Source organism: Mastigoproctus giganteus, chromosome 8, assembly GCF_048544385.1.
Source record: "Mastigoproctus giganteus isolate SK-2022 chromosome 8, ASM4854438v1, whole genome shotgun sequence".
Lineage (NCBI taxonomy): Eukaryota > Metazoa > Arthropoda > Arachnida > Uropygi > Thelyphonidae > Mastigoproctus > Mastigoproctus giganteus.
Genome location: NC_143582.1, coordinates 108,915,857 through 108,939,115, shown reverse-complemented (window position 1 = coordinate 108,939,115; position 23,259 = coordinate 108,915,857). Strand labels below are relative to the sequence as shown.

The 23,259-nt window shown below is 37.9% G+C and overlaps 1 protein-coding gene across 1 annotated transcript in view; it reads left to right on the top strand.

Annotated features, from left to right (window-relative positions):
* The window catches only part of LOC150081760 (alcohol dehydrogenase class-3-like), a 137,540-nt gene that overhangs the window by 15,888 nt on the left and 98,393 nt on the right, over positions 1-23,259 (top strand). The window contains exons 2-3 of the mRNA XM_090379624.1: positions 2,461-2,513; positions 6,933-7,034. Coding sequence (XP_090235750.1) covers positions 2,493-2,513; positions 6,933-7,034 — 123 coding nt within the window. The 5' untranslated portion in view covers positions 2,461-2,492. The remainder of the gene's footprint in view (positions 1-2,460; positions 2,514-6,932; positions 7,035-23,259) is intronic.

Genomic DNA, 23,259 nt, shown 5'->3' with positions numbered 1-23,259 from the left:
GCTGGTATGACAAGAGAATCTGTTATTACTAAATCGTAGATATAGCTTAGCTTAATTTTTCAGCACTCGCCTCATAGTATTCCGCTTAGTTGGTGGAAAGTTTTACCACGTACATAGTGGTTATGTGATTCTAATAACTTACGGGGATTATGAATTTAAAAACTAAGTTATGGGCTTTAAAAATTTTTCTAAGAAAGGAAAGTGTACCTTCCATTCTATGGTTGTCTAATTAATATAAATTAAATGAAGTGAGATAAAAGCTTATAGCCGCGCACGAGCGACTTTCGAAATCGTCTTCAGTTAGCTATAGTGGGTGATTTCGAAAGTCGCTCGTGCGCGGCTATAAGCTTTTATCTCACTTCATTTAATTTATATTAATTAGACAACCATAGAATGGAAGGTACACTTTCCTTTCTTAGAAATTTTTTTAAAGCCCATAACTTAGTTTTTAAATTCATAATCCCCGTAAGTTATTAGAATCACATAACCACCATGTACGTGGTAAAACTTTCCACCAACTAAGCGGATTACTATGAGGTGAGTGCTGAAAAATTAAGCTAAGCTATATCTACGATTTAGTCATTACATCACAGCACATAAGGACTCCTTAAAATAACATCAGAGAATCTGTTATTTAATTTAATCTTTCTCTAATAAGATAACTAGTCTCGGCATTAGGGCTCGAAATAGAATTTTTTTTTTTTTTTTTACGAAACAAAGTGGTTAATAAATCTCATAAGATTTTATTAACTAGAAATTATCTATTCCGAGTCAAGTCGTGACACGTCAGCACCTGTTCTCATTTTGTGCAAACGCTGGCTTTTCTCTTAAAATAAACCTTCAAAATTTCAGTTTTAAGACACGTCAGTTATATCACTTATCAATGTTGATTGTCGTGAAAATGTAACTGTTCTTCAAACATGAAAATGACACTTTTTTCTCTGCTGGTGAATACATTCTTCCCTTTGACATAATTTGGAAATCGCCACTCGTTGTGAAGGTATTCACAATATGAGATATACTTAAAATGATGCCAATTTTGTAACTACTTAGTAGTTGGCTACAATAAACATGATGGTATAGCACAAACCTATACATTAATTCTTCCCTTTGTTATTTTAACAGGGATGAGGAAAAAGCAAGAATTTACTGATGGTTTACTACCTGGCGACATCAATGAGAATTCCTTTCTTTTATGGTTAATGCATTTCTCCGAAAACATAATTCAGGAAAAACCTGGATTATGAATGGGTATCGATCAATTATTCTTTATCAGCTATAGAATACTGCTAAAAAAACCAAATTATCCTTTTCTTGCCACCGCATACAGTTCATCATCCAGCTTCTTGGCCGTTCTGTGTTTAAACTATTGAAAATATCTACCATCAAGAAGCTTGCACAAAGAGTTTTATTTTTTTCATTCTCTTAGTCTTGATTCGGAGAAGTGTTTGCCGCACTTGCTGAAAAGTTTCAGCAGTTAGCAATGCTATTTCGAATGCACTGGGATTACTATTGAATCTGTATATCGATTCCTAATGAAGAGTTTGCCCCGTCTGAGGCCACTGAACCACAAACTGTAAAGTCTAACAATACTGAGATGACACCTTTTCAGCAATCTTTGATTGCAATCAATGTTCATCTAAAGCACCTATAGTAAACGATAATACCGTCGAGAGAGAGAGAGGCCTGAAATAATATTAGCCTTTTACAGATAAAAAAATAATTCCCTCAAAGATAAGGCATTCTGGTTGTTTTTACCCTCTCCTCCTCTCAAGTTAACGATCTGTTAAAAAGAACTTTAACCTAATAAAGCTGGGGGAACACTGAATCCTAGTAAAAAAAAGATGATAAAATAAAGCTGCATCAACACACGATCTTGGTGTAATGATGGCAAAAACAATTCTGTTCTGCGGATTATGAATCTTTACACTGAATTTGAAAAGAACTGGATTCAGTAATTTTTTTTTTTTTTGTTCAAAAAAACATTTTCTGAATCTAATAAATGGATCTCGTTACAACAGTCACTATTTCTTAATTTTTCATAGAAAATTAAATATTTTTATCGCATTTTCTTATAACAATTTAAGCTTCATATTTACTGTTAGATGAACCAATTAAATTAAATTAAATTAAATGAACCAATACAATAAAATGTATTGGTTCATTTTATTATCTCTGTTCGAAATATGAAAATGCCACAATCAAATTAGAGACCATTAATTTCGATTAATAGCAGACCAGTACGAACTCAGTCGACAAACAAGATATTAAATTAATAACTTATATGAGTTTAGGTTATTTAAGAAATAATGTTAAATGTGACTTGGGCAGTAAATAACTAAAGTAAAAATAAATCATGAATAATCTTCAATAAACTATTTTAGAAACATATTTTATACTTCATGTAACTGCTCTGAAAAATTAGCAAAAGTATATATTTTATGTACTTTTTATTCACAGATATTACAGAAAACTTTTGAAGTGAATCAAAAATGTCTTCTACTGCTGGAAAGGTAAGCATTCAGGATTTTTCTCTAAAAATGTTTAAGTTATTGTGAATACGTTTAACCAAGGACAAGTATAATTGTGAATTACTCCTACAAGACACCTCCTTCTACCAACCCGTGCTCGTCTCTCCTGTCAAGATTCTGGAGCGATGAGAGTCTAAGGTAAACAACCTCGTTAACAGTTGGTTTCGAGGGGAAAGTCACCGAATCCGTGAGCTGGCGTCTACATGCCTCCGGCTGCCAGATTCCGCAGTTCTACGGTCTACCACAGATCCATAAGGAAGGAGTGCTCTTAAGACCTGTCGATTTCTGTTGTGGGCAAAACCACCAACACCATTTCTAACAGTAGGGAATTCCTGGACCGGATTCGTGTCCTATCCATTTCAGATGTTAAAATCATGGCCTCATTTGATGTGGTCTCTTTTCACTTCAATCCCAGTCGAACTGGCCATCACGTGTGCCAAGGTACTTCTAGACGGCGATCAAACCTTGAGCAACAGATCTTCTCTAACTTCCGAGAACATTTGCACCGCCTTTAGTTTGTGCTTGACTGGTGGGGCTGTCATGTTTGGTGACTCCATTTACCGACAGATACAGCCATGGGTTCCCCGGTTAGTTCAGTTACGGCAAACATCGCAATGGAGGAGCTGGAGAGCCACGCATTTGTGGGTTTTCCAGATCCCATTACCTTTTGATGTCGCTACGTGGATGATATGTTTGTGGGCCTTCCTCGGGGATCAGGCATCTGACTTTTGTACCACCTTAACTATGTCACCATTCATTCAATTCACCATCGAACTGGAGTCAGACAATACTCTTCCTTTCTTGGATACCCTTGTCCGGGCCCCGGGGCAAGGGCACTCGTCTGAGACATCAATATATCGCAAGCTGATGTGTGCTGGCCAATTCACCAACTACCGGTCAGCTCACGCACGCAGCCATCTTCTCGGCACGGGCGTGAGTCCTACTAACCCGCGCCTGGACCCGCTCTAGTTTTGCAGGTGAGACGCACACTGAAATTAATTACTAAGGGTTAAAAATCTGCCAGGTGCGGCTACCCCACCAGTGTCCAGGATAGGTGTGACCTACAGGCCCGCGACCACGTAGTGGCCCACAGGACCATGCGCAGTAATGATTCTGCCTCGACCGCCTTTATCCCGTTCTACTCGAACTTATCGCAACAAATGTCTAGAGTTTTAAAGGCTCATGGGATAATGTGCTTACAAACATAACCTAACCTAAATTTTATTAAAGTTAGGTTATGTTTTACATTCACAACTAAACTAACCTAATTGCAGAAAATACCTACAGGTATAAAGATGGATAATAAATATTTTTGTAATTAAAGTGAAAAACAGTATTTTAAAAAAAGGTAAACTTTGGTATTAAATAAACCAGTGTCTGCCTCTTGATTGGATCGTTGATAAGTATACCAAATTTAGTGGACAGTACGCAACTTTCGATCAGTTTGGTGTGCACGCAGCTCAAATCCACGTTTTCATATGCTGCAATCAATTTCTAGAGAAAACAGTCTCCCTAACTGTCAATATTTATTTGACATGCTGGAATTCCTGTAATTTATATCTTTTTCTAGCACACCATCTGATCTTCACGCGTTATCTACTCTCTAAACCAAAATATTGTATTGCTAAACTATATAAAATTTGTACGTGCGTAAATTTTGAAGCAGGCGTGGGTTGGTAACAAATCTCAATGCACTAAACTGAGCGTCGTCGGGGTCTTCCGTCTAATTGTCAACACGGAAATTCGAATCGAAGAATCGTCGCCTATTCCGAAAAAGATTCTGTTTAACGTAACTCGTAGTTTCTGTCGAGCTTGCATAAAAAAACGGCGTATAATATTAAAATCCGGACATTTAGACAAATTTATAAAAATCCACCCGGACAAATCCGGTTAAAAGAGGACGGATGGTAACCCTAGCTATATACCTATAGCCAACTTCTTAAAGGTGTTGAGAAATAAGATAAGTGAAATTTTGTATTAAAGCTGAATTGGAAGGGCTTCAAGAGTAGAAGATTCCCATAATATCAGGAAGAATTATACATATATACATTAAGTAAGGAAGTCTAACCTGTTAGAGAACAAGAACAAAAAGTAAAATTGTTAATTATGCCTATATTGTTCACATAGAGTAGGTAAACATAATGAGATAACCAGATTAGAATCGGCTAGTATATGTTTGAGCTATCTTCATTTTGAGAAGTATTTGTAGATATTGTACTTATGAAGTATATAATATATATTATAATGTACTTGTAAATTGATATGTGTTAAAGCTGTATCAAAAGTATAATATTTGTTGGTAATTATTCATAGACCCAGACACTGGCTTGTTGACACAATTCGGTTTTATCAGGACCGAGGGAAATCGCAACGCCCTCTGAACCGGGAATTTTCTGATTTAGTTACAGCAGTCAGGTAACGCAAGTGGGTATCTGAGGTTTGAGGGCACTTCTTTATTACTGTTTATCTCATTAACTGAGTAAGCATATTAATAGAGATAGCAAAAACAAAATAATAAGACCTCCACCTCCCACAAACTCTTAGCTGGCCAGGAAACAGCCCGGCAGGACCTGAATCTTATAGAGAACCGTTGGCATCGTGTGGAATCTGCAGTTGCCAAAAAGAAACCAAAGACCTTTCGTGAATTTCAGGAAGCCATAATTCATGTTTGGAACCACGAACTATCAGTTGATTATCTTCAGAAATTGATCTTGTCAATGCCTCGACGGTGTGCTGCTGTCATCAGTGCCAGAGGCGGTTCAGCTAAATATTAGTTTGCACCTGGTGAACTTTTCAACACTTTTTGTTGCAAATGAGAATTTTGAAATATTTTGAGAGTACCTGTGAAATATTACTTAGCTGTGCCTTAACTATTAATAAATATCTTTTGTTTATATTTTTATTTGGGATGTTAGTCATTAATGTAACGTACCATCGCGAAAAAAGGGTTAGAAATGTGAAATTCCTAGATGATGCACTTTCTTTGAACAACAGTACAGATTGGTCAAATAACAGCTTACACGAACCTACTTGGAAACAGTTCGTCGAGGCCGACAATATCTGTAGGGTAACAGAAAGGCTACAGTCAGTCAAATAATACATGTATACTGGTTCTTCCAAATTAGCAGAAGGCAATTCAGACCTCTTCATAAATAGATCTTTATTGTAAGGTTCACCGGTACACGCACGACTCTACAATACCCTTCACGGCACCATACTAGGGGTTAACAAGAGGCAGAGATAACCTCGCCAGAAGTATAAAGATTAAATTATAGGCAGATTATGTATATAAAAAAAATCTTATAGTAGATAACTTGGAAGGAAAACTAATACAAAATATATCTAACTAAAATAATAGAAATTGCGATAACAAAAGAGTTTCCTTGAGTTGATTTTCTGTGAGATTCTTGCCCAGCCATAACGATCTGAAATCAGTTGATAGTTGTGGAGACCGGGTGCAGATCTAGGATGAGCCGTCTATACTTTTTACCATCTATGATTTTAAACAACTCAGCATCCAGTCATTGACTAGATGGAGCTTCTGATAAGGGAGGAACCGATCTTTAAAATGTAGCCTCGAAAGATGAGCTTTGGGAGTGGAGCGGAGAGCCGGTTGGTGGATCCTCCAGCACAGGGTCCCAAATTTTTGGCGTGGAGACTCTCCCAGCGGTCATTTTTACGGTCAAAATGAGTCTTCTCTCATGCATTAATGCTGAAAACCTGGTTACCTTCATTGCTTTGGTCATCGGTGTTGTGTGCTGCTGTGGTGGGAGATGTCACTTACAGGTTGCCCACTTCAGGAGCCAGTATTCAGCGGCGGCTTTTAATGATTTAATTGTGGTGTTTGCAGCCGAGACCCACAATTCTACTCCATACAGTACACTTCCGAAAATCATCATCCTGATGTACATTTTTATCAGGTTTGTGTTCTGAATGTGTAGCAAGTGCTGTTTGGCAACCCACCGTTTCCTGTTGAATTTAGCACAGAATTCTTCTATGTGATGAAGTATCAAACAGTAGAAGATTTAGCCAAAAATATTATTAGATTTATTTTCCTAATAACAAAATTATTTAGGTTGAAATTTTCTATTTTATTTGCATAATGGGAAAATTTTAATGAATCAGTCGGCTTGTTAATCGAATGTCTCGAAATCATCTTGCCTAGCTACAGTAATTTCCAGGTCCCTAAACGGCCAAAGAGCAGGCAGCACGGATCCTATGCTCAATACTAGACTCGCCATTGTCCTAACAATAAGCTTAGTTGCTTAATGAGTTTGTGTTGGATATAATTTAAAAAAGTGAGTACCCTTCCAAGTCTGCAATGCAATAATTGGTTTTGGTATGCGTGCAATTTTTTTAGTATTTTCTTCATTCCTGAATATTTTTGACTTTTCGTTTCAGCCCATTTCATGTCGTGCAGCTGTTGTCTGGGAAAAAAATGCTCCTATGTCCATAGAAGTAGTGGAAATCGCTGTTCCGAAAGCTAAGGAAGTTAGAATTAAGGTAAGGTAGAATTGCAATAAAATGGACGTCTTAATTTCTTAGGCATTAATTATTTTATATAAAATAAACCTTTTAGCAGATTATTCTCTCCTTAAAGCTGTCAATTTATAATTTTTTTTCAACAAATAATAGTTTATAAAGATAAAATTTAAAAAAGTTAATTGTCTTCTATGACGAGAAACGTATGCCTTATTTTTTTTATTATTATTATTAGCCTTATGGTGCAAGGAAGTCTGAGGCTTGTACTGCACCAGGCAACAAAAAAAAAAAAAAAAAATTCTGAATTACCCTGAGAGAGAGAGAGAGAGAGAGAGAGAGAGAGAGAGAGAGAGAGAGAGAGAGAGAGAGAGAGAGAGAGAAGGGAATCACCAAGAAAGAGAAGAATGATGGTGTCCAGTTCAAGACCCTGTGTGTGCCAATCCCATACTCACCCGATGTGAGCCCCTGAGATTCTCACTAAGGTTTTTTATTCACATTCTAATAAAAAGACGAAATTGATACCACTAAAATATAAGGTTTAATTAAGGATTAAAAACTAACTTTCAAATTCCGTTTTGACAAATTGAAGTCCGAATATGACTCTATTGTATGGAGTATAAAACGGACACCGTTCGCATTTCTAAACAAAAACCATTAAAATCAAATCCCAGGGGCTCACATCTGGTGAGTATGAGTTTGGCAAACCCATGGTCCTGAACTGTATATCATCATCATTCTTCTTTCTTGGTGCTCTCTCTCTCAGGGTAATTTGGGAATTTTTTTTTTTTTCTTTTTTTTTTTTTGGCTGGTGCAGCATAAGCCTCGGGCTTCCTTGAACAATATGGCTAATAATAATAAATCTACACTATATTTTGTTAGGCCTTAACGCTTTCTTCTTTTATACATCTGTAACTTGGCCACCACCGCCAACTTATTTCCAGCGTGTGATTGAAATGGAATGGAAGACATGGTTCAAGGTGGTCTACCAATTCTTTCGCGATTAATTATTTATTCAGTAAAGTAAATAAAACAGTTTCAAATCGCTAAATTCACAAACCTTTTGAAAACTTAATGCACTTAAAGGCTAAACTGGTGCTGCATCTTTATGGATGCTGGATATCCATAGATAAATAATAAATAATCTTTATTCCATCATGGCAGGTTTCCAGGTGTTTACATATTAAATGGTACATGGAGAAACATAGTACAGTGTATAAGTAACAAAGGAAGGAAAATAAGAACGAAACAGCAGATACAAATCGCCGAGGGCGACAATCATTCCCCCACAAATGACGGCGCTGCATCCATTTCTCTGTTGCACGGCAGTTGCATGCCACCCTGAAGGAGTTATACATTACGTAGCTACCTCGGCCACAAAATGTTGCCAAACGGTAACAACTTTGATTCACGTGGAAAATTGCCCGCAGATAAGTGATGATTATGTGATTCTCATAAACAGCCAGCTGAATACTCTTATTAATGAGATTTAAGCAAATTAAATCCCCAAACTCAAGATTACTTGAAGTACAACTCAAGGCACAAGTAATTAGAAATAAGTTCACCGTTGTGAACCAGCCTTCTACCATAGAACGAAACCTTCAAAATGGAAAAGGAACTATACCAGAAGAATACATGGTATCAGCACATCGTGATGGTCAACGAAGCAACCCACTAAATCTCAAACCAGCAGTACTAAAGAGAAACAATCTATAACTAATAGGAAACACGGCAACCTGTCTATCACCGTCGATATGAATCAATTACCTGTATCAGAGCACCCTTGTGAACCTAGTTGCGATATCAATTCTATATTTGAGCAGCCGTTTCTCACAATAAGGCTTATCAAAATACTTCATGCCTACACTCAAGCATAAGTGGTGACACCAATGAAAATCCCACTTATGCACATATTGTCTTCCAGCAGTCATCCTTCAAACGATCGCGACCTAATTCCCCTTTGGAAGTGACATTAACGGCCAATGATCCAACTTCTCGCCAAGATAGTTTTGTAAATAAATTGTTAGCCCAGACGGCTAACAATTTATTAAAACAAAAAGTACTATAACTCAGCTGACTACCAGATGTACAGAAAAGAGCGGGCTACCTTCCTTAAATGTAAATGAAAAGCAATCCGGCAGCTGGTAACAGAATAAACAATTCCAAATACAACAAGGATTTCCATATCGATGAGAAGGTATTTCAGGAATGGGTGTCTTTTGACTTTCAACGAGGTGCCATCAGACCCAAACCTAAGCGATTTCGTCATGCACTCTAGACAGCCCCTTTCAACTATAACTCTAACAAAACGCCTTATAAATACCATCAATAGACTTCCCAATAAATCTACAATTGGCCCTGGCGGCTTCCCTCTATTCATGGCTAAAGTGTGTAGTGCCTTCATTGTGGAGCCCCTTCTTGTAATCTTTAATCGCATATTGAATTCCGGATCAATCCCGACAATGTGCAATCACTACAGGGTACAACCCATACCCAAAATAAGAAACCCTAAGGACTTCAGACCGATCTCAGTGGGCTGCCTCTATATTAAAAGTGTTTGTTTGAAAAAACTATCTTATCAGCACTGATCGACCAATGCTTCTCATAGACCTAAACATCTGCATACTGTGATCCCAAAAATATCTACATAATACAAACCTACTGGACACACTATTTAAAAATTCAAACTTCTCTCAACAGAGCTCTCAGCTGGACGTCATCTTTCTTGATATTTCATCTGCTTATGATAAGCTCTCAGCTAGACGTCATCTTCCTTGATATTTCATCTGCTTATGTTTCAGCTCTCAGTTCCCGCTCTCATCTTCAGTCTAGAAAACTACTTTGGCATCACTGCAAGCCTGCTAAACAGCAACCTCATCCTTATACCAAGACAACTCATCAGCTATAAATACTTCCAACAGGAGTGCATTTTAACGAGAGAAGTACCGCAAGGAGGTGTCCTGTCCGGTCTACTGTTCGCCGCTGCCCTTGAATATATCCTTGCAAAGTACACTGATTTCTCATCATATGCAGACGACCTTAAATTATACATAACACCTAAAGATGCTGAACAAACTCATCTGATAAATCAGCGAGTCTCCGTCCTGATCGACAGCCTTGTAGCCTATGCAAATAGGTCTGGAGCTAAACGGATCTAAATCGGCCCAAATTACCTTTACAAAAAAAAGACAATCAAAAATGACATCACAGTCTATCACAACGGATTTCAGATATGGAAATCAAAGTCTCACACGGACCTTGGCTCTGAAAAATATCACTAAGCTAGTAGCAAGAGGATGCAATGTAGAATGAATGAAAGACAGAATGAATAGGCTGGGCACAGAGTGAATTGAGAATTATGGTGAAAGGGAATAAATTTCAGTTTTGGTGAAAGAAAGAGTGACCCAGCAAGAGGGAAAGAGAGAGTGAATAAGTGTTATGGTGAATGGGAATGAGTGGAAGAGCAAATGTAATTGGCAGAATGAATACAAAGTTAATAATAACTCACCTTACTTTATATAATAACAACACAGATACTATCACTGCATTCTCCCCTGGCCTGCAAAAAACTTGTGGCTAGGCCTGCACCGAAACTGAAATGTAACATTAAGTTGAGGTGCCAAGAGAGTGCAGTGCAGAAAGCAAGAGTTGAACAAATTAAATGAAAGCCAGAAGAACGAATGAGTGCAAGTGTGTGAGAAAAAGAATACAAACCATAAACGTTGCTAACTCTAGTTTTAATATTTTATATTCTTGCTCATTAAGCTTAACTATTATGCATTAGTATTTAAATTTACATTACATACCATTGCATCCTCCCCTGGTGTGTGCGAAAAAGATGAATAAGCGAGTATATATATATATATAAACTTAAGTGAGAATAATGATTAAATAAAAAAGTTTCTGCCGCAATAATTTTATTCTCTTCCCTCCCTGTTGGTTTTATCGTTACGTATAATTTCACAATTTTCGCCCTTCTGTCTTACCATGCTGCTGGCATTTTTATTTATTTTTTATTTATTTTTATTTTTTTAATCATTATTCTCACTTAAGTTTAAATCTCAAGCGTCATGTAGAGGAAAATGATTTTTGCTGCCTCTGATGTATGCTTTACCCCTTTTTTTATGTAAGATTCAGTTTTCAATTATTTCAAACATTATATATATATATATATAACCTAACAGAAAAAATATATATACTGTATATTATAAAATATAAGAAAAAAGTATAAAAATAGAATGCAAGTAGAACGAGAATGCAGATTATGAATGAAGTAAATGTGTTTCTCTCCGACCCCCCACTGCCAGCTAACATATCCTACCCCAAGAAAAGGATGGGGAGTTTGACCATGCTACCGGAACCGACACAACATGGCATTGACAATCTTAACTGTGTACTCTAACCCGGTTCTCTTTAAAACCCCATCCCCAGTCAAGGAGTGGAGGAGACGTGTTTCTGTCTCCTCCTCTCTCTGCTTCCCCCATACTTTGTCTGGTGGGGCTCATCCCCACTGGTTTCTTTAGGGATGCCTACTCTATCGTCCCCATCCTTCTACCTGTTTTCCTCACCAGTCTACCCCCCTCTCTCACTAAACCGACCGAGTACGCCCCTAACAATGCTGTCAAATTCTAATCAACGTCTAAATTCTACTGCTTTCTTGTAAATCTCTTTCACCCTTTCCAAATTCTACTGTTGAGCCCCCCCTTTTTATAGGCCTAGCCACTGAAATCCTTGGAAGAGCCTGCCAAAGTACTTAAATCTACTGGTTGCCTGACCTGCCTCCTCGTGGCAAAATATGGGCAGCGGTGGGTCCCAATAGGGGCCCAACGGCTTAATGAACAGAGAAACAACAGAACATAACACTACACAACAAACCACTCCCAACACACTTTTTAAATCTCTGGCCTTCACAGAATTCTGTGTCACTTACAAAGAATACAACGCGAGATGGGGGGAAAACCCCTGATGCCGTCAGACAACTAACACACTTTATTTTACTGATCTTGGCTTGGCTTGACTTGGGACGAGGGCCTCGCGTTTCAGAACCGTTTTTCGACCATGAAATCGAAAGACTTTCTCGGCGATGTGGGCAATTCGACAAGAGCTGACTCGGTTACTCAACGTCGATGTAGTCAGAGGTAGGGCTCACAATACCGGTCAAAATCTTAATACCGGTATTTCGGAATTTTTTATTTATGAAACTGGGATACCGGTATTCCAAAAAAAAAAAAACATTTCTCGCAATAAATTGATGACAATTAGGTGTAATAAAGTAAGGAAAAAACAAGTAATTACTTGAATTCACGATTTAAATCAAACTTTTATTACAATTATAAATATTCTATCAAAAATTATTAAACATACAGTTATTCTAAAAACAAAAAAATAAGCATCTACACTACCTGTCCGAAGAAAGAGTTAAGAAACTCAACAGTGTCATCGTTTAAACTGGATCTAATTTTGGTACATATTTAATTAGCGACAGAAAACGTCCTTTTGGATTCTGTGCCGGTTGGTGCTTTGTACTGAGATAGTCGTAGACGAGTTGCAGTTTAACCCCCCCCCCCCTTATTCCTTCATCTTCAAAAAATCTTATTTCTTTTTCATCAAAAATAAAAAAAATATTTCCTTTTTGACTTTTTATAACACTATGTAACGAAAGAAAGACTAACGGTTAAGCTTGGTGAGGAAATCAAATCTAAGGTGTGGGGTTATTTATTAATTTTTATTTCCCTGTACCTTAGTATTTCCTTCAGTGGCCATTGTTATGATTTTCGTACAGCAGCCCCCCTCAAACACTAAGCCCCACAAGCTACCTGACTGCGTTAAAATATGAGAATTTCCAGGAGCTGAGGGATATCCCCTACACACACACACACACACACACACACACGCGCGCGCGCGAGTATATATCGTATGCATATTATATGTGAGCTGTCAGTTTCTCAAGAGCAATGACACAAATATAAAATAAAAGTCGTTTATCATACAAATCTACTTACAATACATAACTGGTTTGTTGTTATTGTTAATTTAGTTTTTAGGAGTATTAGCAACTAAGGCCATATTGCTCCGGGGATATAAGATGGTCATTCCCTGACCTTTCCGCATCCTCCATTTTTGGTGGTCACGGCCTCGAATCCTGGTCTAATCAAGAAGCGTGTGCTACGCGCTGCTGCTCCTGCCCACCTGGCTACAGAGGCGCCTATGTAACTGGTCATCATCATCATCAGCCATTTTCAATCCACTGCAGGATGAAGGCCTCTCCAGCAACTTTCCAGTTCCTTCTGTTTTGAGCACTGGCCATCCATTTACTACTCAAAAACTCATGAATTTCATCTATCCATCTCCGCCTTTGTCTTCCAGGTTTTCTTCTAGCTCCTCTTGGGTACCATTCTGTTATTTTCTTAGTCCATCTGTCATCATGTCTTCGAGCTATGTGTCCTGCCCAAGACCATTTTAGTTCTTTAGTTTTGATAAGAATGTCGTTACTTGAGTTTGCTGCCTAATCCATGTGTTTCTCTTCTTATCTAACATTCTAATTCCCAATATAATTCGTTCCATTCTTCGCTGTGTAGTTCTTAGCTTCTCTTCCATTCTTTTGGTGAGTGCCCAAGTTTCACTTCCATAAGTCATGGTGGGGAGTATACATTGATTCATTATTTTACGTTTCAGACAAACTGGGATATTGCTCTTCAGTATGTTACTATATTTCCTGAATGCTATCCATCCAAAATTTATTCTTCTCTTGACTTCCAGCCATTTATCATTATTACAGCTAATAACTTGTCTCAGATAAGTATATGACTCCACCTTTTCAATTACTGCTCCTTCAATCATTATTTCCCTTTCCGTGGCATACTTGTTCATCATTACTTTTGTTTTAGCCATATTCATCTTTAGTCCAAAATCCTTACTAACTGTGCATAACTGATTAAGATTTTCCTCTAATTCTTTGGGATCGTGGCTTATGACCACAATGTCATCTGCAAATCGTAAATGGTTTAGGTACTCTCCGTTCACATTGACTCCTTTCTGCGACCAGTCTAATCTTCTGAAAGCTTCCTCAAGGGCAGCAGTAAACAGCTTCGGAGATATTGTGTCTCCTTGTCGAACTCCTTTCTCGATTTTAAATTTGCTACTGTCTTTGTCTAGTCTAATAAAGGATGTAGCACTCTCATATATTTTCTTCAAAATCATAATATATGGAGTATCTATGCCTTGTCTTTCCAGTGCCCGAAACATTGCCTTATGCTGTATGGAGTCAAATGCCTTTTCATAATCCACAAATGCCAGGCATAATGGTGTTTTATATTCATTTGCTTTCTCCATTAGCTGTGATATTACGTGAAGGTGATCCATAGTTGAGAATCCTGTCCTAAAGCCAGCTTGCTCTTTCGGTTGATTCTCATCAAGTATTCTTTCTAATCTGTTAGTAATGACCCTTGTGAACAACTTGTAGATATGGGATAACAAGCTAATTGGTCTATAATTTCCAATTTCTGATTTATCTCCTTTCTTATGCAGCAAAACTATGATTGCATTATTCCACTGCTTAGGCATCACACCTTTTCTAATGCACTTTGTGAACAGCCTTGCCAGTTTTTGTGTTATGTCTCTTCCTCCCAATTTTAACAACTCTACAGTAACTTCATCTTCCCCCGGGGCTTTCCGATTCTTCATTTTCTTCAATGCATGTTCTACCTCATCAGGAAGAATATCGGGTATGTCGTATGTGTTGCTACTTTGCAATCCATCTTCCCCACTGCTGGTATCATTCCCTCGCTCCTTGTATAATTCTCTATAGTAGTCTTCTGCTATTTGAATTATGCCTTCTCTGCTGTTTATAAGTACACCATCGCTATTCTTCAGTTTCAGTATCATTTGTCTTTCTGTATTACTGCTCATGGCTGCTGATTTAAATCCTTTGTTTTCCCTTAATGCTTGTTCTACTTTTCTTGTGTTAAATCTTCTTATGTCCTCTCTGAGTCTCTTTCTAATGGCTTTGCATAACTCAGTATACTCAATTTTCTCCCTGGCAGTGTTTTTCTTGCTCTTCATTTGTCGTCTTTGGTTCGTCATGACAAGTGTTTCTTGACTAATTTTTTCTTCTTTGGATTTCTGTTTCCCTATAGGTTTCTTGGGCTTTATCACTTTCAGAAAGTTGTAATATTCCTCGTCGATATCTTGGTCCTGAGCAGTCTGCAGAAGCTCAAACTTGTTCTTAAGTTCCAGTACATACTGCTTTTTCTCCTCCTCTGTTATTTCAAAGACCTTTGTATTATTTACTCGAGTCAGTTTTTTCCTTTCCTTTCCTTTGTCTATATCAAGTGTACATCTTACCATTCTGTGATCACTTCCAACATTTACCTTATTCAGGACGGTAACATCATTCACAATATATCTTCTGTTAGTGAGGATGAAGTCGATTTCATTAGTTGTTAATCCATTTGGACTCTTCCATGTCCACTTTCTGTTCACCCTTTTCTTGAAAAAAGTGTTCATTACTGACATTCCTTGAGATTCTGCAAATTCCACAAGTCTTTCACCTCTTTTATTTCTTTCACCAATTCCAAAATTTCCTATAGTTCCTCTTTCTGCACTGTTTTGCCTTTTTCCAACCTTAGCATTGAAGTCCCCCATAATAATAGTGTAGTGGGTTTTCTGCTCATCTAGAAGACTCTCAATTTCAGTGTACATGTCTTCAACATCTTCATCATCATGGCTCGATGTTGGTGCATAAATCATTACAATCTTTAGCTTGTACCTCTTAGAAATCTTGAGTATTAGTCTTGACACCCTTGGTGATGTACTTTTGAATTCCAAAATGTTGTTTTTAAAATCTTTATGGACCAGAAACCCAACTCCACCTTCACTCTTTTCACTGTTTCCATTGGTGTACAGCAGATTTCCACTTGATAAACTTATAAGTGATTCATTTCTTCTTCTTGTTTCAGCCAAACCGATGATATTCCAATTCACATTTTCTAATTCCTTTTCCAGCTCTAATATCCTGTCTTCACCGATGAGTGATCGTACGTTATAACAGGCCAAGTTCAATTTCCGTGCATGGCAGCCTGGTCGTACCCAGAGATTCTTAGCACCCTCTGCTTCCACTCTGATCCTCTCGCTGCCGTAAGAGGGAGAGTGAAAGCTGCTGGGGACTGAGGGCCATTTGTATTGTTGTGCTCTCATTGCTGGAGGGATTGGTCTTTTCCTCTTCACACTGACCAGGCGTCTTGAAGAGAACCACTCTGCACGTTCGTTGCCACCTAAGTGACGTAACAGGGCTCACCATCGAGAAGGTGTGCATGAGTGGATTTTAGGGAGGCAGGCCAACCGGACTTCTCCTAAATCTTCTGTAATAGAGAGATATTGGATCCATCAGTGTTTTAGGCTGAGTGTCTGATAACACACAGGATACCTGTTTCCCTCTAAGCCCCACGTAACTGGTATTCATTTACATCTAATCTATTCCTTTTTCTCATTTAATCTGTTAATACATGCTATGATTTCCATTAAATTTTTCTCAATTAACAATCTCAACAGCTTCGAACACTAAACTAATTCAATCTTAATCACTTCCTCATATTTCTCTTAATCACCAATATCAATTCTCTTCACAACAGCAAGCCATAAGTCGCTAACTTAATGTTAACAATTCCATGTAATCTCCCTTGATTTAGCAATATCAATTTTCTTTAAAACTTCAACCAATAAACCAACTCAATACAAACATTTCCTTATTTCTCGTGTTTCTTCAACCTTACTCTAAAATAATCTCCCACTTTATCTAAGTACCATTTCCAAAACAACACAGTTCACATGACTTGCCTTCCTTTTCTTTCACGGTGGGATTCCTTTGTGCGGGTTCCTTCCACGATGTGCGGTAATCTCTCTCTCTCTCTCTCTCTCTTCTTAGTTGAACTCTGCATATAAATAAATAAATAAATAAATATTTATTGTGAAGTAGAGTTACAGCACAATATCCCATCACGGCGACGAGCGCCAGGGGTTCACATCTAGATAAGATAAGTACGGCATACAAATACAAAAGGCTACAAAATACAGCGAACATACAAAAAGGCTACAAAATACCGATCACAAATGCAACAGAAATAAATACATAAGAAATACAAATAAATAAATATCAAGGTTCAAGGGCTTTGATAAAGTTGTGTCTGTCCTTGTTACTTATTATGCTGTCGATGTCGGCGTCCACACGGTTGAGGGCAGCGAGCATCTGCTTGGGAAGAAATCTCTCAGTGAGTACAAGCCTGTTGTGGTGAGCCACAAGTGCTGGTACCGACCTTAGGGTTGGCTGTGGAATCCTCCAAGAGCAAGCGTTCCAAATATTTGGAGATGATATCTGGCCTGTGATGAGTTTGGCTGTGAAGACCAGCCTCTTTTCCACGATCAGCAACTTCAACCTCGGGATGTCGAGTGCTTGTGCCATCATGGTGGTTGTGGTAGCAGGTTGTGGTATACAGCATATCTGCTGTATAGCTCTTCCAGTACTGTCTTATTTCGAGAACAGTTCTCTGTTAATACTAAAGGAAATTACCACAGCAGTAATAGAAGCCAGGGTACTATATTTAGGTCTGACGTAGCCGAGTGGTCAGGAGCGAGAGTGCATAGCACGCGTTCCTTGAGTACACCGGGGTTCAAGCCCGTGACTACTAAATGCGATAAATATTTGTATTGACAATTTATTGTAAACCCTACTGACTTGGTTGTCGTGCTGGAGTATAAACAGATAATTTATTTTAGGCCTGACGTAGCCGAGTGGTTAAGAGCGCGAGTGCGGTAGCACACGCTCTTTGAGTAGACCGGGGTTCAAACCCATGACTGCTAAATAAGATATACATGTGTATTGATTGAGTTATTGTAAACTCCACTGACCTGGTGGTTGTGCCGGAGTATAAACAAGAACATTTTTTTTTTTATCTGACTGGCTTGTTATTCAACTTCCGGATTGACTTCTAGCACAGGAACATGTCCGGCGGAACCCTTCACTATATAGATGGACACTTCCAGAACTGGACCCGAACTAAACCCAGAATTACCACTGGAAGTCTGTAACCCCTCCGAACAACAACCACAAGCCCCTCTTTTGGTGCGAGCACCTTATTTATTTCCTTCTCATTTATTTATTTATTGAATTGATTGCAAGTTACAATCGCCCCTTATTCTACTCCCCCTATCAAATTTAAACCTGACCCAATCACGGTGTTATTCTTTAAACTCACTCTTCTTCCTAAAAACGAATATTTTTCCCACACAACTAAACGCTTTCATCTTTTACCTCAAGATCGCCTGTTCACAATACCTTTGAACTGCTCCATACCGACACCCTTTCCCAAAATGCACTAAGTATGGCATCCTCAAGTAGCGGTGTAATAATAGAGGGATTAAACTATTGTTCAGAAGCTTTTAATTTTAACCCTGCTGCACCTGCCATACTTCGTTCACCATAATCCTTAATTGTAGTACCAGGCCTACTGCCACTAGTGGAAATATTTCCATAATGATGATTTCGTTATTCCTTAAGTGTTTTACTTCCACACACACTACACTTACTAAGAGAAATATATTTGTAAGATTTTGTCTTACAGTTTCATGACGTTTTCAGGTTTCCATTGCATTTGTACTGTTTATAACAATGCCTCATTTGCAAATTCAGCAATATTAATTAATGATGTATTCTTGTCGATTTTATAACCTTTATGTGAATAAATCACGGATAATTATTTTTTAAATTAGTATCGAAAACCGGTATTTGCGTATCAATACCGGAAAAAAATGACCAGGACCCGGAATCTCAGTATTGTAAGCTCTAGTCGGAGGATACGTCCAGCGGTGCCTACAACCTATCACACTGTATGCATCACCAATCTGGTCTTTTGTCCCCGATGTGGCACATAAACAGATTCCTGGCAGTCGAGTACTGAGTACTGCGATGGATGAACAAGGTCACGGACAACGCATTCACCATCTCCAGAGCTGTTTTATATACCGACCTAAACATCACTCCCTGTAGAGTTATTTCATCATAGCATCCAGAAATATTCTCCTTCTTTCCCAGATGCTTACCGGTGTGATTGACGCCCCCAGTCTTCGAGGACTTATCTCTACTCCACATGATGGACGCAGTAATGACAACCCTCTACCTGCCGTTACATTCTATACTGTCCAACCTGTGCTGTCTAAGAATTTCTTCCCAAACAACGCAGTCAACCTTTTTAATTCATTGCAAATAGACCCTGTGAAATACTCAGAAAGCAAGCAAGAGCCTCTCTGAAGCGCATAGCTTACTTCTACTATAATCTTGTCAATAATTTCATTTTATAAACAATGCTGAAAATATACGCAGTTGTGTAAATAATTGTAATTCTTGCATTTTTACACCTTCTAGCCGGTCAGCTGTGTATAAGGGGTGAAAGCAAACACTTTCCACTTTAATAAACGATTAAATAAATAAATATCCTGTAATGAAAAGAAGGTACAACAATGAAATGCGTACGGGTGGAGGCAAACTATGGAGTGTGTGTGACAGATGCAGATAGTTCAACTAGAGAATATGACGGGTTGTCCATCCATAGCTCGAGGTAATGAATGAATCAGTCTACACAATTATGATCACTAGTCAGCTGGGAAGCTTGTTGTGAGGCACACATGGTACTTATATGCTGCGTTGGTGGCTATTAGATGGAGGTCAGCATCGAGTTCTTGGATCCTGTCAAACATCTGATTCGGTAGGAAACGGTCCAATAAGGCAAGCCTGTTGGAATGCACAATTAAAGTTGACGTTGATCTTAACCATGCAGACGTTGATCTTAACCACACATGTCCCATACATCGTGGCCAATCTTTTTAAAAACCCTAAAGTAAACCTTAATCTTTTTGCGAGGACAAGAATTATAGCACTCGAACTGCACAGGAACAGTTATAGACAGTGTTTTATTGCTGTATTGGAGATGTAAGAAGAGAAGAAAATATAAAGCGCCAACTGAAGGGATTTCGCAGAACTAATGAAAAAAGTTCCGGTCTTTCCACTACACCATTAGTTACATTTAACCAATCATTTAAAGCGGTATAATTACTGTATTTAAAAAAAAAAAAACAAAATTTTCATATATGCTTATATTTAAACAAATATGAAATGATTTTTTTTATTGAATTAACTGATATCGTTAATTGACGACTTAATTGCAAGTTTAAGTGCGGACTGTACCGAGAAGAGATCAATTTACAGAGAAGTAAATTATTAAAAACAGTTTTCAACAATTCAAATGTTGAATTGTTGGAAATGTTTATAAAAATATAAAATAACACTATATAAATATGTACGTATAATATTAAAGCAATACTGGCATTAAACTGACTTCAAGATTTAAATTGTATGAATTATTTCTCGGTAATTATTATTATTATTAGCGATATGGTGCAAGGAAACCTGAGGCTTATGTTGCACCAGCCAAAAAAAAAAAAAAAAATTTGATTTACCCTGTGACCCAGAGAGAAAGGGAGCGAGAGAGAGAGAAGTAGAAGGAAATCACCAAGAAAGAGAAGAATGATGATCTGATATATGGCCTCTTTACTCAACAGGTATCTTATCTTCTCAGCGTTTAACCATGCACCGTACTAAGTACTGTAGGTTCTAATAGCTATTTGAGATTTTCACTAACGGATTATCAGAATATAAATTTTGGGCAATAATTCGCTTTTCTCATTTTTGATCGATTATGCACAGATGTCAAATTTTTCGTTCTATCCTCTGCTCAATCCAGATCAGTCAAAGTATGAATTATTACAGAGAAGTAAATTATTTAAAATAGTTTTCAGCAATTCAAATGTTGAAAACATGATTTTTATCTTCAGCATCAGTATCAAGCACCTTACGTTGCAGGTCATCAACTTGACAAAAGACAGCACTGAAATTTCCTCGAGTCATTTTATATTCCAGCCTATCATTCAAAGATCAGCTTCAATACGTTCACGCAAAAGCAAATCTTATTGCTTTTGCTTTTATGCATTCTGAGGCATCGAAGATGGATCTCTGAAAAATACATACCGGGCACATACGCACAACCATTATTATTAAAATGTACGTGTTACATTTTATGCGTCATCCTGCAGCCATCTGATTGGGTGGGCTTTACAATTAAGCGATTAATGAGCATTGTAGCACATACGTAATGCACGGTACATTCACAATACGTAATTACAAAAAGCATTATTAGGCGCCTATTGGCTTCACCATATCCATCCGTCCACATCTAATAATTCGACCGTCAGTGAATGGATTTTCATGCAATTTGATGCAGTGAATGGATTTTATCTTACATCATACATTAAATAATTTATTATTGTATAATCATCTCCTACATTGGACCCATAATTTTCCATGTGGCATAAATTAAATCCTTGACGCTGCACAGTACTCCTGTATCAAGGGGACTTGAGTGTTTCGGAGATCTCGTATGATGGTCTGAGTGTTTCCTCTCCTAAGTACTCAGACCATCCCTGGACCCAACAGAATCTCATTTATATCCGCTCAATATACAGTATGCAAATCCTCAAAGTGAATTGTTTAATCTTATTGTCTGAAAAGAGGACGATAAGTTTATTAGGAGTTAAATGAAAATAAGGCACTGTAGGCCAATTTTTAAAGTAAAAATTTACTTTAAGATGTTTATAAAAGTGTTACCACATTGATTTGTACCTAATACAAGTTAGCAACTTTTTTGAGGTTCTTCTGAACCCCTTTAGGCCTCTGTTGGGAAGGGGGAGAGAAAGAAACTAGAGAAAAAAAATTCTTTTCATTCCAGCACTTTGTCTACTAATAGCCAAGGCTTCCGATTGGTTCAGCCTACTACGATTCACTCTTCTCCTCCTTTGGTCAGTTCCAGTGTCAGTAGCCCATATCTATTTAGCAAGTCCCATGTTTTACCATTTAAATTATATTTTGTCTTATAACATTATATATTTACTTTCCAAAGTATTAGAGGTCCCTGAATTTATATCTAATTTTTAACAGGTCCATACTTAACAATTTTTCCTCTTTAACACCAAAATCTATTTATAGTAAGTCTCATTTATCAGTCTTTCAATTTAAAAGAAGTTTGGCCTGATAGGAATGTTTTTTTTAATCTCCAGATTAAATGTTATCGGCCGCCGTAGCCGAGTGGTCAGTTGCCCAAGTGCATAAATACACCATTACCATTACCATTAGTAAAGGCAGACGATGCAAGAAAGCAAACTTATGCAGCATCAGCCAAAAAAAAAAAAAAAAAACAACGCTCCGATTTTACCCCTCCATTCGTTCCAAATACCTGTCCAGCCCAGCCTTAAATTTATTTAGGCTATCAACTTCCACAACAAAGGATGGAAGTCTGTTCCACCAATCAACCACCCGCTATTTAAAGGCAAACTTCCGCACATCTATCCTACAACTGTTTTTCCTCAATTTGAATTTATGCCCTAGCAGGTGATTATTCTGAGCAAAAGGAAGAATCCCATCATCATTCAGCATGCTAAAACCATTCAAGGCTTTATACACCTCAGTCAGATCACCTCGCAGGTGCCTAGTCTCCAAACACTGTAATCTGCAAAACTTAAGCCTTTCTTCGTAAGAGCAACCCTTTGTTCCATTCACTAATCTTGTTGCCCTTCTCTGCACTCGTTTCTACAGCTCTACATCCTTCTTAAAATGAGGACTCCAGACCTGTATACAGTACTAAAGGTGTGGCCTGACCATTGCCTTATACAAGGGGATAATCGCCTCCTTATCTCTGCTAGAAAAATTCCTGTATATCATTGACAAGACACTATGAGCTACTCTTGCAGACCATCTCACTGCTCAGAAAACTTCATATCTGCCGGCACAATTACCCCCAGGTCCTTTTAATTCTCTACCACTGTCAGTGTAGTACCACAGAGTTGATACGTTACACTGGGGTTACTGCTTCCCATATGTAGTACTTTATATTTGTTAATGTTAAACTTCATTTGCCACCTCTCAGCCCGTCTGCTGAGATCTGCTTTTCCAGATCTTGTTGCAGCAACATACTGTCAGTAGTGTCCTCAACAACCCTGCCAACCTTCGTATCGTCTGCAAACTTGGACATTAAGCCTGATAACCTATCCTCATATCATTTATAAAAACAGAAAACAACAATGGACCCAACACTGGACCCCGAGGGACTCCACTAATAACATTAGTCCACAATGAGCAGTGTCCATTGAC